The 17,441-nt window shown below is 27.9% G+C and overlaps 1 protein-coding gene across 1 annotated transcript in view; it reads right to left on the bottom strand.

The window, feature by feature from the left end:
• Nucleotides 1-987: 987 nt before the first annotated feature.
• SIDL (SIDL trafficking protein particle complex subunit 10) overlaps nucleotides 988-17,441 on the bottom strand; it is an 88,259-nt gene continuing 71,805 nt past the window's right edge. Inside the window, exons 19-21 of the mRNA XM_075371789.1 lie at nucleotides 16,344-16,490; nucleotides 10,583-10,692; nucleotides 988-3,740 (exon numbers count right to left, since the gene is read on the bottom strand). Coding sequence (XP_075227904.1) covers nucleotides 10,586-10,692; nucleotides 16,344-16,490 — 254 coding nt within the window. The 3' untranslated portion in view covers nucleotides 988-3,740; nucleotides 10,583-10,585. The remainder of the gene's footprint in view (nucleotides 3,741-10,582; nucleotides 10,693-16,343; nucleotides 16,491-17,441) is intronic.

Raw genomic sequence — 17,441 nt, 5'->3', positions numbered from 1 at the left:
TACTGCTGATTGCTTAATTTTTCATTAAAATAAAAAAAGAGAGAAGTAATTAATACCAAAGTCAAAGTGAATGGTCCTGAAACTTAAGTAATGGATAATTTTTTTTTTATATTGTTACGACTAAGTGCATTTAATTATTAACAGGGCCATTACACTTTTCAAGAGGAAACAGCAGCTGCATTGCAAACAAACTCGACTAGATATAAACAATATATATAACAAATAAAATTAGTATACTGTGTAATACATGTATTTAAATAGCAAATAAAATAATCATTATTATTGCCCTTTGTATTGAGTAATTAAGATATATAAAATAAAACATTAATAGTAAATTATTTTACAATAAATTCTCCAAGTGGAAAAATTATATACATACGTAATTAACTGTTAATTACATAAATAAGCGTGCTATACTTCAATATCATTAATATATAACAAACATAGATAACAAAATTAAATTCTAACAATAACCATAAATAAAATAAAATATCCCTATAAAGATAAATAACTAATGTAAAATACATAATTATATCAAATAAAATCTTGAGTTATCATAATAAGAGATTTAATTAAAGAAAAATGACAAGTTCTTGAATAATACATACACATATTAAAAGAAATATTATACATACTTTAATTTAATCTTTGCTTATATTTCAGAAAATACATGCATCCTAAAAAAATTATTTACGAAAAGACATATCAAAAAATTTTTTTTTTTTGAGATTTCAAACAGAGATTAAAAATATACAATAACGATGTCATAAAAATAAACAGCATATTAAACATAAAAAGCAAGAGAAACTCATCAATTACAAATAATTAATCTTATTTATTTAGTTAAATATTTAAAAATCTATATGGCGCAAAATTGTTAATACAATAATAGCCAAATCTTGTAATTTTAATAAAAAAAAGAATTATGACTGATTGAATATAAAGAATGTTTATTAAAACCTTAAATTCCTAAAAATAATTCAACAGATGCAGGTTGTATTTCCAAAAAATAAAAAAATAATAAATAAAAATTATACCAACAAATATAAAGTTAAATTTATTCTGTTAGTATATTTTGTGTTCAGAGTATTATAAAATAAATTTTGTTTAAAGTATATAAAATTACTTGAGGGTTATTCCGATATAAACAAACTATGCATGTACTGTTTGCTCTGAATGAATATTCTGTATATTATCAATTTAAATAAATTAGTGATAATATAATAGATAATAAGATAAGTTCTCTTGGAAGTGCTAATGATAATTTTCTGGAAGAAGAGAAAAAATTATCAAAATATGAATAATTTAGTTGTACAGGTCAAAATACTCGGCTGGATAAATTAAAACTGTGAATCATACGAGTATATTGTCTTCACTATTTGACTGTTATGAAGACATATTTGACAGGCCGATCACAGCAATATTTCCTAATGGTCTCTATGATTTTATTAAGTGTACAGTGGAAAAAAACAAATAAAACTTGCATAGTATTGTCACAATTTTGAAGTGAACAAGCACATAACATCTAAAAAGAGAAACATGGAGTCTCAAGCATCAGATCCTATGACTATATTATTTCTCCTTAAATTAGGTTAATTACTTTGTTACTTCAAATTGCAAACTGGAATCATAATCAGTTTAATGAAAACACCTGTCATTATGTGCCTCGTATCACCAGCAGCAATAAAAATTTAATAAATTGAACACAACAAAATATTAAAATGGAAGTGTTAATAACAATAAACAAACTTTCAATTCATATTATTCCCGATTACCTGATATTCATATACTACTATTACTTCTGTAAACAAAATTGCACTAAAAAATGACATTAGAATCAAAAGATTTAGTGGAAGTCTATGTTCTGATTATTGCAACAAAGATTACATGCAGTAAACATCAGTGAAGGATGTTGTAGCACATTAAAAATAAGAAACAGAAGAAACTCTCTCTTTGTAATCTATAAATTAAATAGAAGACCACAACTGGAATAATTTTTTTTTCTTTCTTTCAAGTTACATTCACAGAAGGTATCTGCTGTCATCTGACATATCTAATATAATTTCAGAAGAGAATTAGTACTAAATAATTAGCATCCAATATTCATAAAACAAGATATGGTGCTATTACCTAACACTTGAAAATGAAAAAAAATATTCAATTTTTTATTGAGAATAACCCTCACAAACATAAATTTATTTAATTTCTCAAACACGATACTGCTAATATATTAAATGAATAAATTAAAAATTAGTGTAATCCATCTTACCAGTATGTTGATATCTACTCTATAAATCTTTTGGCTTACCCGGAAGCCATTGTCAGGAGTTAAAATTAATATATTTAAAGTCAAAAGTTTGAAAAATCATAGTTAAAAATGTTAGGAAACAGTGATTACTGTCCTGGTCCTTCTAGTATACTGGTATGTTATACTAGTCGGACCAGGACAGTCATGACTGTTTCTTAAAATTTTTAACTATGATTTTTCAAACTTTTGACTTTAAATATATTAATTTTAACTCCTGACAATGGCTTACAGGTAGGCCGAAAGATCTAGTATACATATCAACGTGCTGATAAGGTGGATTACATTAATTGTTAATTTATTTAATCAGTGGATGAAACCATTACTTGATCATTTGATGATAATGCATCATAACAAAAAGAAAATAAACAAAATAAGTTATTTTTCATAAAATTTATTTATGAAACCACAACAGCTGTTTTGGTACCAGTACCTTCCATCACAACAGCTGTTTTGGTACCAGTACCTTCCATAAACATCTGAGGATGGTACTTGTACTGAGACAGCTGTCGTGGTTTTTAAATAAATTTATTTAATTAAATTTATACATTACTTTTCATAAAATACATATTACATAAAATAATTAAAAATCTTGTGTTAGGAATCTTCCATTTATTGAACCTGGAACTTTATAAACACAACAGAATTTAATATTTATCTAACATAAAAGCTGGTTGTTTAAAAAAAAAATAACTTATATTTATAAAATTTTCCATTTCTTAAACAGAAGTATTAAATGGTTAGCTGTCGTATAAATGTTTATTCAACATAAATAAAAATAATGGCAAAATGAGAAAAAAAGTTTATATTTATATATATTTTCATTCCCTAAAAGCAACTATTTACAATAATTATTTTAATAACGCTAAGTATTGCTTGAATGGATAGTATTACTATAAAGAAAGACATTACAGACTAAAAAAAAAAATCTTAATTAAATATTTACATATTTGCAAATTTTTCACAAGCTATTATTTACATAAATTAACCTGTAAAAATATATATATATATATATACGTACGAATATACTTATGTATGTTTGTAATTATATACATATACAAACCATACTTAATATATAACTAATGTATGTCATTTTGTACTTAAAAAATATCGATCAAGAACAACAGCAAGCAGAATCTACTCAAGATGTAACTAATAAATTTTTAATTTATAATACAAGTAATTTTTTTTTCAACTATTCATACATTTAAATCTGTTGAACACAAAATAGCACAAGAAGTGGTGTAATGTAGAGATACGCAGAATATGAAGTTCTATTTTTATTTAAGTGGAAGGTAATTTTTTTATTCTGCACAATTGCAAAGAAGGGGAAAAACTGTTTGGCAACAATCTACCACATTATTAAAGTATTTACTGCATCTATTTGGCACACCAATAAACAACTCTTGTTTATATTTCTACATTGATATACAATCTGGAAAAAATTAATTAAACAATAATTAAAGATTTCGATTTTATTGTTTAAAAATGGTATAGTAAAATAATATTAATATTTACTACAGAGTACAACAAATAGTTATTCTTTTATAATACAACTTATAACTACACATTTACCTGAAATTTTGGCAATCTTTTTCACTGGTCAGAAAATCAATGAAAAATTAATATATGAACCATCAAATACAATAACAAACTCACCAACTGTGTGCTGTTTTTTAATTTATAAAATTATCTTTGGTTTTGGTAATTTGTCATTTTTATTGAAATAATATTTGTTTTAAGAAAATAATTTTTTCAACGATCAATTCTATATCTGACCATGGACTTAATCGGTCAACAACTAAATATGAATAAATAACATACACCTATTCTTTTATTTACTTTGTATTAAGTAAATTAATTCTATTCTAAGATTAGGTTATATTTTGGCATTATCTCAATTAGAAAAGTCCCTTTGTGGGTTAATCTCCTTTCTCTTCATTCCCCTTTAAAAGTTCATTTTTCTTTCTTTTTCGGCCAAGTGCTGTGAGAGATGAGTTGGCCATTTCTGGTCCTCAATGTCATCACACACACTTTCTGGAAGCCAGTAGGGCAACTGCTTCTTTGCAAAGTTAGTAGATTGCAACTTAGTAGAGTAGCGTGTCTTCTGTGAGAGAAGTCAACCTTCCTGTTATACTTCCTAATCATCACTCAACTAGTAGTAATTTGATAAGTGAATTGCACTTGTTCCAGTACAATGAAAGTTTGAATTAACTAGAAGTTATTTGCAGAATATTAGTTGTAATTTAAAGTGACTTGAAACAAATTTTTTACTTTTATTATTTAAAGAATTACAAATATTTAATCTTCTCAATAAAAAGTTTGGTATACAAGGGTTGTTCAATAATAAAAGAAAATGACTGCAGAAAAATTATTTACTTAATGAAATAAAACTGATGATACCTTTCAACATAATCTCTGGCTACATTTAGGCATTTGTCTGATCATTCTGTGAGCTTTCTTATTCTACTAGTAAAGAATTGATCACCTTAACCATTCTTGATCAGCTCACTGTTACTTTACTTGGTGCCACGTAAAAACGTTTTGAGAGGACAAGTAAACAAAAAATCTGATTGTATGAAATTAGGACTGTAAAGAAGATGTAGCAACAACTCCTGATTGACTTTTGAATAGCTTTCTGTGTCTTTTGAGTTGTATGGGGATGGGGGTGTTGCAGAAGAATTAGAACTTTTGGGGGAAAACCAACACTTTACCTCCTTATTGTGGGTTTCACCTTATTTTCTAGCATGTTACAATAATACTCACTGTTGTTTGCATGTTACATTGGGCTTCACCACTTTACCATTTGATCTGTAGGTTTTACGGTGGGTGAACTCAGGTGTTACAATTCCACACTGACATTTGGATATAAGTTTCATAAAAAATTATTACGTGATCTAAAATGACATTACCTTTTCCTAAAAGCTGTAATTTAGATTCTAGACACATGAGAATTTGGATAATTTTTGTGAATTTTTACTCAACTGTCTCTGAACTGACCTTGAATACGTTTAGCGATAATTCAGTTTTCATAGATAATAGAATGGACAGTGCTGATACTTGCACATCAGATTTCAGGAATTTCCAAATTTTATCTGTCTGTCCTTGCAAATAAAATTATATTTTGCAAAGCATCAGTTAAAACATCCACCAGTCTTCTGCTACAATGAGAATCGACGATACTTATTCTACCCAATTTAAAATGTTCAATCAATTACATAAGTTTGCGTGATTAATATCTTTTTTACAAATTATTTTAACTTTTGCGAGTGAATTTTGGGTGATTTTACAATTTAAGAAAACAGAAATCTTACCCCAGCATACTGTCTTTCTACAATACACGTTTCAAGCTAAGCCGACATTTTGAAATAAACAAAAGAGGTTATAGTTATGGAAATTCTCTTTGAATAATAATGGATATTTTCTGATCAAAATGGATATTTTCTGATCAAGGGTGCCAACTTGAATGTCAGATGGTTTGTTTATTCTATAAAATAATTTTTCCATTGTTGCCATTTGTCTCTTTAATTATTGAACTCTCAAAATAGTAACATGTCCAGTCAATGGATTCTGATATGTATGTAATGGTGTATGGTAATAAAGTTATTATTATTATAACATGTTATATAATGATAACATGGCCAAGTGCTGATACGCCTAATATAAGAATGAATGTTTCTCTACTTGCCCAATCTCTTGTTTGTCACTGTAGCTAAGTTTCACCAGAAAAATTAATATGCAAAGTTTTGGGGAATAAGGGATGACCTGAGAAAATCATTTTATGACTAGTTTATAAATATAAAGTACTTGAAAAAGAATTAAAAAAAAAAATATTTTTTTTAATTTTAACTAAGAAACCTAAATGTTTGCTGTAGAGTGTTATTACATTGTAATAAATATTTTTGGCATATTTCAATAAATGTATCTTGTACTGAAATGCTTTTTTATATTATCTAGGTAAAGCAGTCTTATATAATACATACATCCATTCATTTTTTTGAAATAATTTAATACGACTGAGAAATATACACTCATTCTCATTCATAGTTGATGCACATTGAATAATATATATTCAAGTTTAATGGGCAAATCTTGGGAAGCATAGTTACAACCATAGTGCTCTCCTGTCCTAGAGATTATCTTTCTATTTTTTAAAGATTTATATTTTAATAATAAAGAATGTTTTCTTTTATTACATTACTAATCTACCTTTTTGTCTTTCTTAACAGTTTTTGCTAAAGTTTTTGCTAAATTCACACTTCACAAATCTTTACTTCTTTTTTATTTAACAAAAAATAATACACCAAATATGTTTAATTTATAGAATACATCTCTAAATTATAAAGAAGAAAATTACATTCAAACTAATTCAATTATGTAAACTTTTTCTGTACTTGTTATAGATATAGTTTTTATCAAAATATCATTTTTGTAATTTATCTGTTCATTAATAATATTCATTAAATTATACAAATAAATAATTAAAAAAACAAGAATTATTGATATATTTTATATAAATAAATTAAAAAGGATTTTCATTGATAAATAAACAAAAGGATTATGGGAATTATTAATTGACTAGCTGAATTATGACAACATATTAATGAAGTTGTCCTTTTGTTATCTATCTTGGTACTAGTAAGAAATTTTAACTGATGACAATGCTAACTTTAATAAATTTATAATTTTTTAATAAAATTTCAATATATTTTTACTATATATATATATATATATATATATATATATATATATATATATATACAGATGTCTGTTTCATAATATTTTTACAATGATGTTGAAAAAACTTCTAAAACACTACATTTTGGTAAATGTTAAATTCCATCATATTGTATCTGGTATCTTTAAACAAGTTTAAATTTAAACAGACATGAAAAATTTTGAAATTTTTCATTTTATTTATATATTTTTGAAATCCTGATTTACATGAAGAAATTTATATTTTTTTCACATGCTAAGCAAAGTTGTTTTCTATATAAATCATATCTTAAGGTTCTTCATGTTCTTTAAATCTTATGAAAAAAATCACTTTCACACAAATTAATTAGTGTTTGCTGCCATTTTCTTTCATTTCTTTTTTCATGTAATTTTTGTAGACTCAAGTATTTCATTCACAATTAAACTATAAGTAAATGAAATGTATACTTTACTTCATATACAGCATGATTAAAAGAAACGGAAAATTTAAAAAATTAAATAACTTTAATGAAACATTTTTTTTTAGAAAATGAATTTTATTTTTTGTAATTGTATAAATGTTGCCATTTTTGGATACATACATTTTATTTTACTTTTTAAAGATGACATCTTGCAGGTGACCTCCTCTTCTACATAAACACTCACGAAGTCTAATCGTTAAATTGTTCATGGTTTGACATAACATCTCAACTGGAATTTCCGCAATTGCTTCTCGGATCTTTGCCTTCAGTTCTTCCGTTGTAGCAGGTCTACTGTGGAACACTTTGCTTTTAAGGTGACCCCACAAAAAGTAATCGCAAGCTGAGAGATCAGGCGATCTGGGAGGCCATCTAATGTCACCATTTCGTGAAATGACACGTTGCCCAAACAATCGGCATACAGCTGCCATCGATATTCGTGCAGTATGTGACATTGCTCCGTCTTGTTGAAACCAGGCTGTGTTAAGAATTGGTGAAAATTTCTTTTGTTGTTCCACAACAAAGGTTTCAAGCATAGCTACGTAACAAGCCGACGTCACTGTAATCGCAAGACCGTTGTCATCCTCAAAAAAATAAGGGCCTATAACGCCGTAAGATGACATAGCACACCACACGGACACTGGTGTAGCTGCGTAGCATTTTCTTGTGCCCAGTATCTGAAATTTTGCTTGTTAACAAATCCACTGAGGTGGAAATGCGCTTCGTCTGACATCCACAGTTCGTGAACAAACTCTTCGTTATCATTCATCTTCTGAAGCAATACATTACAGAATTGTGCTCGCACAACTGCATCGTTCGGTTTCAGTTTCTGGACGATCTGCAACTTGTATGGATGGAATTGCAAGTCCTTCACTAACATTCTTCGAACACTTGAACTATGCAATTGTAAAGATGCTGAGAGACGACGGATTGATTGATGTGGACTTCGTGTGACAGCATCTTGTAAAGACAATATTGAACATTCTGTGGTGTACGGACGGTTCGCTCACGGCCTGGAGGTTTCTTTTTCATTGCCGAACCAGTTTCCTCAAAATTAGATATCCATGTTTTAATTGCATGTGCTGATGGAACACGGTTGTGCCATGCCAGATTAAAATGACGGCGAAATTCTCTACGCGCTTCCTCCACACTGTCATTGTTTTCGTAAAACGCTTTGATAGCAAATGCACGTTACGCACCACTCCAAGGATCCATGACTACTAAATGGCAGGTTGGGTTAGAGAGGTTGGTGCCACTTATCAAGTGGTACCAATTGCCCACGGCTACCAACATAACTTTCAAAATTTCCCATTTCTTTGAATCACCTGTATTAATATCAGTTTTTAAAACTGGTATTTTAAACAACTTTACATTTTAAAAAAACATGAGAAAATTAGAAACTGTAGTGTTATAAATAAAAGTAAATTGATGTTTGAATTATTGTAATTTATAAAAACATTTATGCTGTTTTGATGAGTGATTTTTATTTTGTAAAATAAAATGTAATAATATACTAATGCTTAATAGGTCTTTTTATTTTAACGTAGACTATGCTTTATAATTACTTCTTTGAATGTTCTATAAACAAACAATTATATAAAATAAATTTTACTTCCTAAAAATAATACTAGTATTTACATCAGATAGGTGGTTACACAGTTGACATAAAGGCTATTTATACCTACTGAATAAAAAAGCAGAAAAATATTTTCTCATCAACGGGTGATAACTGGTATAGCTTAGTAAAAATAATAATAAAAAAAGATTCCTTGAAAAAATCCAAAATGATTAATATTTACTAATCATAAAGTAAACGAGAAAAATTACTAGAAAAGGAAAAAAATTATTTTTCAAAATCTAAACAATGCAGGTATAAACATTACTAAGAATACTCAAAATACCTCATTTTCTTTTACTCATCCTAGATTCAATTTTAAACTAAATTGAAGTATATCATATAAAAGTAGGAAACAAGTGCATCAGTTAAAAACTTTTTAAAATTGTTTAAAAGATATAAAGATACAGCCATAATTCTACATAAACAACATTGTAATTTTCTATGAAGAGGATTAAAAGTTTTGGTTGAAATTAAAATTTCTACATTTTAAATGTAATGGGTAACTTGCAAGATGAATTTATATTAATATAATTTTTTTTTTAAATTAAAAAAAAAAAAATTTTTTGTTACCACAGATCATTAGAGTGGGATGGACAAAAATTTTTATAGAGGTCTGAAGGCCTTTTGATGTAGAAAATATAAATGCAAAAAACTCCCATTAATTTTTTTCTGAAGCAAGATATAACGAAAAAAAAAGAAAAATATATTAGTCATGTTTTGGGAAGGAGGGGTGAATATTAAATGAACATTTTTGGCAATTTTTGATATTGATAAAAAGACTTCAACTTTTTTAAGAAAACTTAGTCAAAAAGTTTTAGTAAAAATTTGGAATTTTACCTAGACCAAACACATCCTACTCTTTTTTCCAATTTTTTGCAAAAAAATTATACATTCTTTCTCCCTAAAGTTAGTACCTATTTATGAAGTTTGAAGAAAATTGGTCAATGGGGTCCAGCGTTATAACACCAAATACAGGCCAACATATATATGTTGGCCTGTATTATATATATATATATATACAATAAACACAAATTCCATTTGACAAAATAATTTGTTTGCTCTTGGGGGCACTGGAATAACAGATTATTTAAAATTTATTTAATCTATTTTTTTTAAAAATATATCCTAACGAACAAAACTTAAAAAGACGGAATTTTTTTAATTTTATTTTACCAATCTAAATAATTTCTGTTATCACTACATTTAAGAAAGTAATACTAAAAATCATTTTGTATATAGTATATATGGCTGTGACAGAGTAATGTGATAGCGATTTTTAGATTTAACATGATTTTTAAGGAGTTCTAAAGAAAAAACTTAAAAGAATGACAGTACAAATGCATTAAATAAGTAAGTACGAGATGCTAACACTGAGAAACATAAAAGTTTCTTAATAAAACGAATTATTTCACAAAATGGATACCAGTTTTAAAAATTAATATTTACATTCAAATTGTATAGTAAAATTATAAAAATGAAATATACCTGCTATGTGGTTGCTGCTGCAATGACATGTACTTGAGTACCTTTACTACTATTATACACCTGTCCAGGACTAAATGGTTCCAGTCTAGGATGAGAATCTGGATGCATTGCTAGAAAAAATTCATTTTATTAAACAGAACATAATAAACATATTTGCAACTGTAATCTTTTACAATAAAAAAACAGATGATTCAAACAATTATAAAAAAAAAAACATTCTCTTATTTAGAGAGGAAATAATGAGTAAATACTAACCTTAAATAAAGAAAATGATTCTAAAAAAACAATGATTAAAAGACACATTGATTTGTTGCTTTACACTACTGTTCTAATCTTTCTTATGGCTGTGATGCAGTATTAATAACTATTCAGTATTAATAACATTATTACAGAGTAAATATTGAACAGAGTAAAGGGTCTCTTGTGGAACTGAATGTTAAATGCATTTAGGCTTGGCATGCTGACATGAAGTAGTATATTTGACTCAATGAATGAAGCAATAGGAAACAATTTCATTCCTTACCCTTTCTATAAGCCTTTCATGGGTTACTATTTATTCCTGGGATGGCTATGGTGTCTCATGTGGAGTACTACAACCTTTTCAGTTTTAGTATATATACAAAATTATAAATAATTATTGCTACTATAATTAATAAACAACAAAACTTATAATAACAGATCATGAATACATGCTATTGGCAAACTACCAATCAACAGGGAAACTAAATAAATTCTAATAGCATAAATGAGGTGTTTTACAGGAATGACATATTAAACTTTGCTTTGGTTGATGGAAATTAATCATTATTTTAATTAATTATGGTTTTTAAGTTAATCCAAGTAAAAAGAAACACATAAAATAATAAACAAATTACAGAAATCCATTGCAACAGCAGAATATAAATAATTGTTAATCAGACATTTTATTTAATGATTTTTCTTTTTCACTATTACTTTCACAGTATTTCACCAGTTAAAAAGTCCATGTTATCTGATAAAAGATTTACTTTAAAATATATTTATCTTATCAGCACGCAAAATGCAAGGTGACAAGAATGGATAGAATTCGGAATGAAAATAATGAGATGGACATCACTGAGTGAATTAATGATGCGGTAAAAAAGAAAACAACTTCAGTGTTATTGGCTATTGGCACAAGATATATTTGGGTAAGGAGAGACTTACACTGACAGCATACAACTTGGTTCCTACCAGGCACAGTACAAGAGGACTTCCTCATTTGACATGGGAGAAGTTAAGAAATTTAAGAATAGAAGAGGTTTTACACGAGGAAAATATCACATAAAGGAAAGTTTTGTTTATTGAAAAACAAAAAATCTGAAAAGTTTACAGCAGTAAGTACTTTTTACATAGTTTAAAACCATACAAATTTTTTTTTGCTACTCATAGGACTTGACGAGTAATGAAGCCATCAAAACTGCAAAAAACACCATTCCTTCTAACTGTGAACAATGTATCCAAAAAATTTACATCATGTATTTTTTCAGATAATAATGAAGGTCTACTATGCAAAATATTTTGTTATGTCTATAATGTGATAACTTGTACTTTAGATAGTTTGTTATTAAAGTATGACTCATACAGACACACACACTTATGTTTAAATACAAAAGTGAATAGACGTGCATGGACATGAATGTTTGTGTAATCCTGAATGTAAACATTTTAGAAGGCTCAGTTACTGTTTTGATTTCAATGTGATATATATGTTGTATTGTTAATTGTGGTTATGTCATGTACAGTTGTTTATAAAATAATTTTATTAGCAGTGAATTTCTCTTTAATGCGCTATCTTTTATTTTTAATTTTATTAATTAGAGAAATTATTATTTTAGCTGTACAGAAAATGGGATAAGAGAAAGTGAGGTGCAATTAATAGTTTCATAATTTATACCAGCTATATTATTATTGTAAGAGCCCTTGCATTTTACAAAAAACAGATTATGGAGTGTTCAATTGGCATTCACACTGAAACAGTATGTCGCAAATTGACTTACAATAGATCTTCAGTATTGCATGATATTTTAGTTTACTGAACAGCAAATAACATTGATATCTTGAAGAAATGGATGTACTGAAACAAAAAGTATTTGTACTTTTCATAAAATTGAATATTTAGATAAATATTTTCATATTAATGGGAAAAGTTGCTCTGACCCATTTAGCTGAGAAATATCTTTGACACTTTCAACAAGCAATCCAAATTTAAAATTAATTCCAGGCACAGCACTGTACAAAATGCTTAAACAAAATATAAAAACCACAAGATGATGCAGAAAGTGAACCGGAATGTCAAGATATATTTGAGCCTCAATGTGTTATAGTTGAGTTGGTGAATAAAGCTTGTTCAGCACTTGACATTTCCACCGTTAAGGTTCAAAAATTATCGAGCAGTATAAAGGAACTAATTTAAAAAAATAAAGATACAAAAATAGCCGAGTCAGTTACCAGTAAGTAAATTAAACAATTCCTTTGATTTAAGTACCACAAAATTATGCTGATTAGGTAAGGAATATGAAAAATTAGTCATTAAAATAAAAGATGAAATGAAAACAGTTACATCAACCCAGGAAAAAATTAACATTTTAAGTTTATTACCAAGCAGCTGAAGCATTAAAAAAATTCAGTGTTAGTCAGTATTTAGTCTGTCAATCCAATTAGTTAAAACAAATGGAATTTTGCCACAAATCGACAAAAAGAAACCCAGACAAGTAATTTATGAAAATTTTATTAAATGTGTTAGACATTTACCAGAATGATGAGCACGCCAAATGATGCCAGGCAAGAAGGATTGTGTCTCTGTAAGACAACCTGACACGAAGAAAATTAATATTCTAAAAAGGTTTATCTTATTTAACTTAAAAGAATTATATACAGCCTTCAAAGAAAAACATAAATTTAAAAATTGGTTTTTCAAAATTTGCTGATTTAAGGTCAGGTCACTCTGTGTGTGTGTGTGTGTGTGTGTGTGTCATCCACCAAAATGTAAAACTCATGTCATCTGCTCTAAAAATGAAATTTGATTATAAAATTCTCCTTCAACCATGGTATGTGATAAAGAAAATGAAATGTGCATGCTGTCACAGTGTGAAAAATGTCCAGGTACTAATGAAGTGCTCAGATTACTGCAAGAGAGCTGGGATGATTTTGATTCAGAAATTACCTTCAAACAGCGGGTTTTTGTTATGACCGTTATGAACTAACAACTCAAATTCTTTCATTTCAAGAGTACTTGATAAACTTTCTGAAAATTTAAATAATTTAAAAAGACATCATTTTGTTGCAACGAAACAAGCTAATTTCTTCAACATTAAAAAGGAAAAACTTATTGGAGGGTGAATGTATTGTAATGGGAGACCTCTTAAAATTTTCCTTTTGTGATACAGGATGAAGTCTAGTCATATCACTGGTCAAAAACTTATGCCATAGTACATCAATTTCTCATATATTTTTAAAAAGAAAGAAAATTACAAAGCTAAAGCTACTGTGTGATTAGTGAATTTTGAAGTACGGTACCACATCGTTTTTCTGCTTCCAAAAGCAAGGTATAATTAAAAAAAAGACACTGTTACCACAAATTAAACAATTTTTTATTTTTCTCATGGCTACTCAGTCCAGTATAAAAAGAAAAAAAAATTCATAAATTTGTGCTACCATCAAGGTTTTGAAACTGCAGCTGAACGGTATTTTTTTGCCTCATATCATGGAAAAGGACCATGTGATGGTATTGGTGGAACTGTAAAAAGGGCTGTGACTAAAGAAAGCCTTCAAAGGACAGTCAACAATCAAACTGTTACACCTTCTGAAATATACAATTAATGCAAAGATAATATTAAAAATATAACATCTATTTTTTGCTTCAATAAAGATGTTCAAGTGACTGAAGAATACCTCGGCTCTCATTATAATCACAACAGTCCCAGAAACAATAACCTTTCACAGTTATGTTCCAACAAGTCAGAAATGTATTCTGAAAGTCTGGGCGACCTCTGAATCAGAAACATTTACATTAGTCTCAGTACACAAGGACATCAGTGTTTCTGATAGCTTTGTAGGTTTACCAAAGCCGAAATGTAAAAATTATGTCTGTTGCATATACGATGGCAAGTGGTGGTTAGACAAAGTCATTGAAGTCAAAATACATGAAAATGAAGAGGAATATCAAATACGCTTTTCCCATCCACTAGGTCCTGGTACTTCATTCAAGAAATCACTGAGGGATAATCAAACACGGGTTCAACTGGAAAATATTTTAAAGACATTCATTCCTTCGAGCTTTTTCTATCAACTACTGGAAGATGACAAAACACCACACCAAAGATGAATGAGGACTTATCAGTTCTACTCAATAAAAAAATAGCAGGAGCACTAAGTTATGTTAGTCAAGTTTGTTATCAAAAAGTGCAAGATTTATTCATAATTCCATTAGCAGGAGTAAAATAAGGTAAAAGTGAATTGAACAACTTATTAATGTATTGAATTGTTTATCATTTTGTAATTATTGTTTATCATTCTCTCATTGACTATTAGTTAATTATCAATTTATTCATTCTAATGAGCTTATTTGTAATTTTTATAATCTGAAAAAACATCAGTATTTTTGGATACTTGTTTACAGTTAGAAGGAAAAGTGTTTTTAGTGATTTTGTTGGCTTCATTACTCGTCAACCCCTTTGGGTAACAAAATAAATTTTATATGGTTTTAAAGTACATAAAAGTACTTACTGCTGTAAAAATTTCAGATTTTTGTTACCTGTTCCACACGTGGTTTTTGGGCCCCAAAAAATGCCATTTTTTCAATGAAGGACACTAGGAAACAGTCCAATTTTTTCTATAAGTATTACTAGTACCTAAGAGTTAAAAGGTAAAAAACAGATCTGTTACCTTAAGCCCTTCATTATTTATTTTGGGCCCAAAATTTGAAAAAACAACAATTTGTAAATGTAACTTCAGTAAATATTACAAGATTTGGTTATATAACAAAATAAATTTTGAGTACACTAAGATGAAGTTCCATCTTTACTCTTTCCAAAAAGCCCTTTTTGACCCTCTGTACAATGTAAAACAAGAATACTACAGCTCATAAAAAAAGTGACAAAAATATCTGTTTTTGCCTGTTGGCGAGTTAGAAAATAGTCTATTATCTAAGAAAAAAAATTTTTAAATATAAAAAAAATTTTTTTTTGCCACAAAGTGGGTAGTTATTATATACCATATATCATCAAAATCAAAAGTAGTGATGCACTGATCATTTGTTGAATTTAAATGGAATACCCCATAATCAATTTTCATGGGATCCCGCATTCAATTCTAAAATTATATCAAATCTCTTATTTTAAAAAAATTTAGAATTGTCTAAACTATCACTGATTACAATTCTAAAACTTTGTTATGGACATACATGCAACTCTTCTATCCATTTAATGAGCACAGTGGTCAATATGTTGACAAATTATTTAAATTTATAAAATAAAAAAATATATATATTTTAAATCTTATAATATAAACCATCTAGTACAGAATAATGAGATGACGTATCTTACATTAATTTTATCATGAGAGTACTTTCGCAGGATCCTGCATCCTCAGTCATGATTGAATTATTTATTTAATTAAACTACGCAACAGTAAAATTTTAGTAATATTTTTTAAGTATAATTTTTGTTCCAGGACCTTTTACACAACATAAGGAACAGTCCACTGATCATAAAATAAAAAAAATAATTAAAGCATTACTTACTACTTTTACTAGATGAGAGCTTAATATCTGCTGGAATGTACTTTGATAGTCGGACAAGTGGTAATGGAAGATATCCATTAATAAGAGGCATTACATCTAACATAACACAATGTCGCTCCCTTTCTGCTGAATCTAAAGTTATAACACCTATAAAAAAATAAATATATTAATCTTTTTAAAGTCCTATTTACCTACTAGGTATTAAGGATATTATGATTTGAGTAATATCAGGATTCCATTTTTATATCCAGCGATGTGCGATACTAGATGTGATTTGTTATTTGGCCTGGTAAACTACGTTTATACAAATTTATATATAAAAGCATTCAAAATAAATATAAAAAAAAGAATTCAAATAAATAAACATTTACAACTGGAAATAAACTAACATTTTGGTTTCAAAGCTATTGATTCTAATTGCTAAAAACATTATCCCAATATTATAATTAATAACTAAAAGAACCTATACTCTTATAAACACCAATTAATTATATGCTTTACGTATCTGGACAAAAATTTGGGGGGTAATTATTTAGAAAGATGACATGCATTTCAAAGTAAATAATCTTGAGATATGTTGTTACGGTCATTACATTAACCATCAATAAACAAGAAAAAGTGTCGCTATGCATAGTTTTAGAATTTTACCATTTTTTTGTCGTAATAATAATGTCAGTTTTTTACTTTTCCTTGACTTGAAAATTTTAAAATTAAAAATTACATATTCCTGTAGTTAGTTTAGTAAAGTTTAGGTTAAGGTCAGGTTGGATAACTAATGATTCAGTGTACTAGACATTGTACGATTCAACACAACCTAATGCTTGCTTTGCTCATTAACCTCATAATAACAACATATGCAAAGATTTATTGACTTTTGAATGTGTGTCATTTTTCTCAATAATTACTACTTGAGACAATATACTTATTTTAACCCACCATGTTGTGGGAATTAATCTACTAAAACAAATCTAATTATAACAGCATTTCTTATACAGCAATTTCTTCAGCTATTCCCTTTCCGTATAAAATAAATGTATTGAAACAAAGGTTTGGTTTACTGAACACACACACATCTCATACCTTCTATTCACATTCATA

Source organism: Lycorma delicatula, chromosome 7, assembly GCF_047948215.1.
Source record: "Lycorma delicatula isolate Av1 chromosome 7, ASM4794821v1, whole genome shotgun sequence".
Taxonomy (NCBI): Eukaryota; Metazoa; Arthropoda; class Insecta; order Hemiptera; family Fulgoridae; genus Lycorma; species Lycorma delicatula.
Note: the sequence above shows the minus strand (reverse complement) of the source record. Positions and strands in the feature narration are given on the sequence as shown.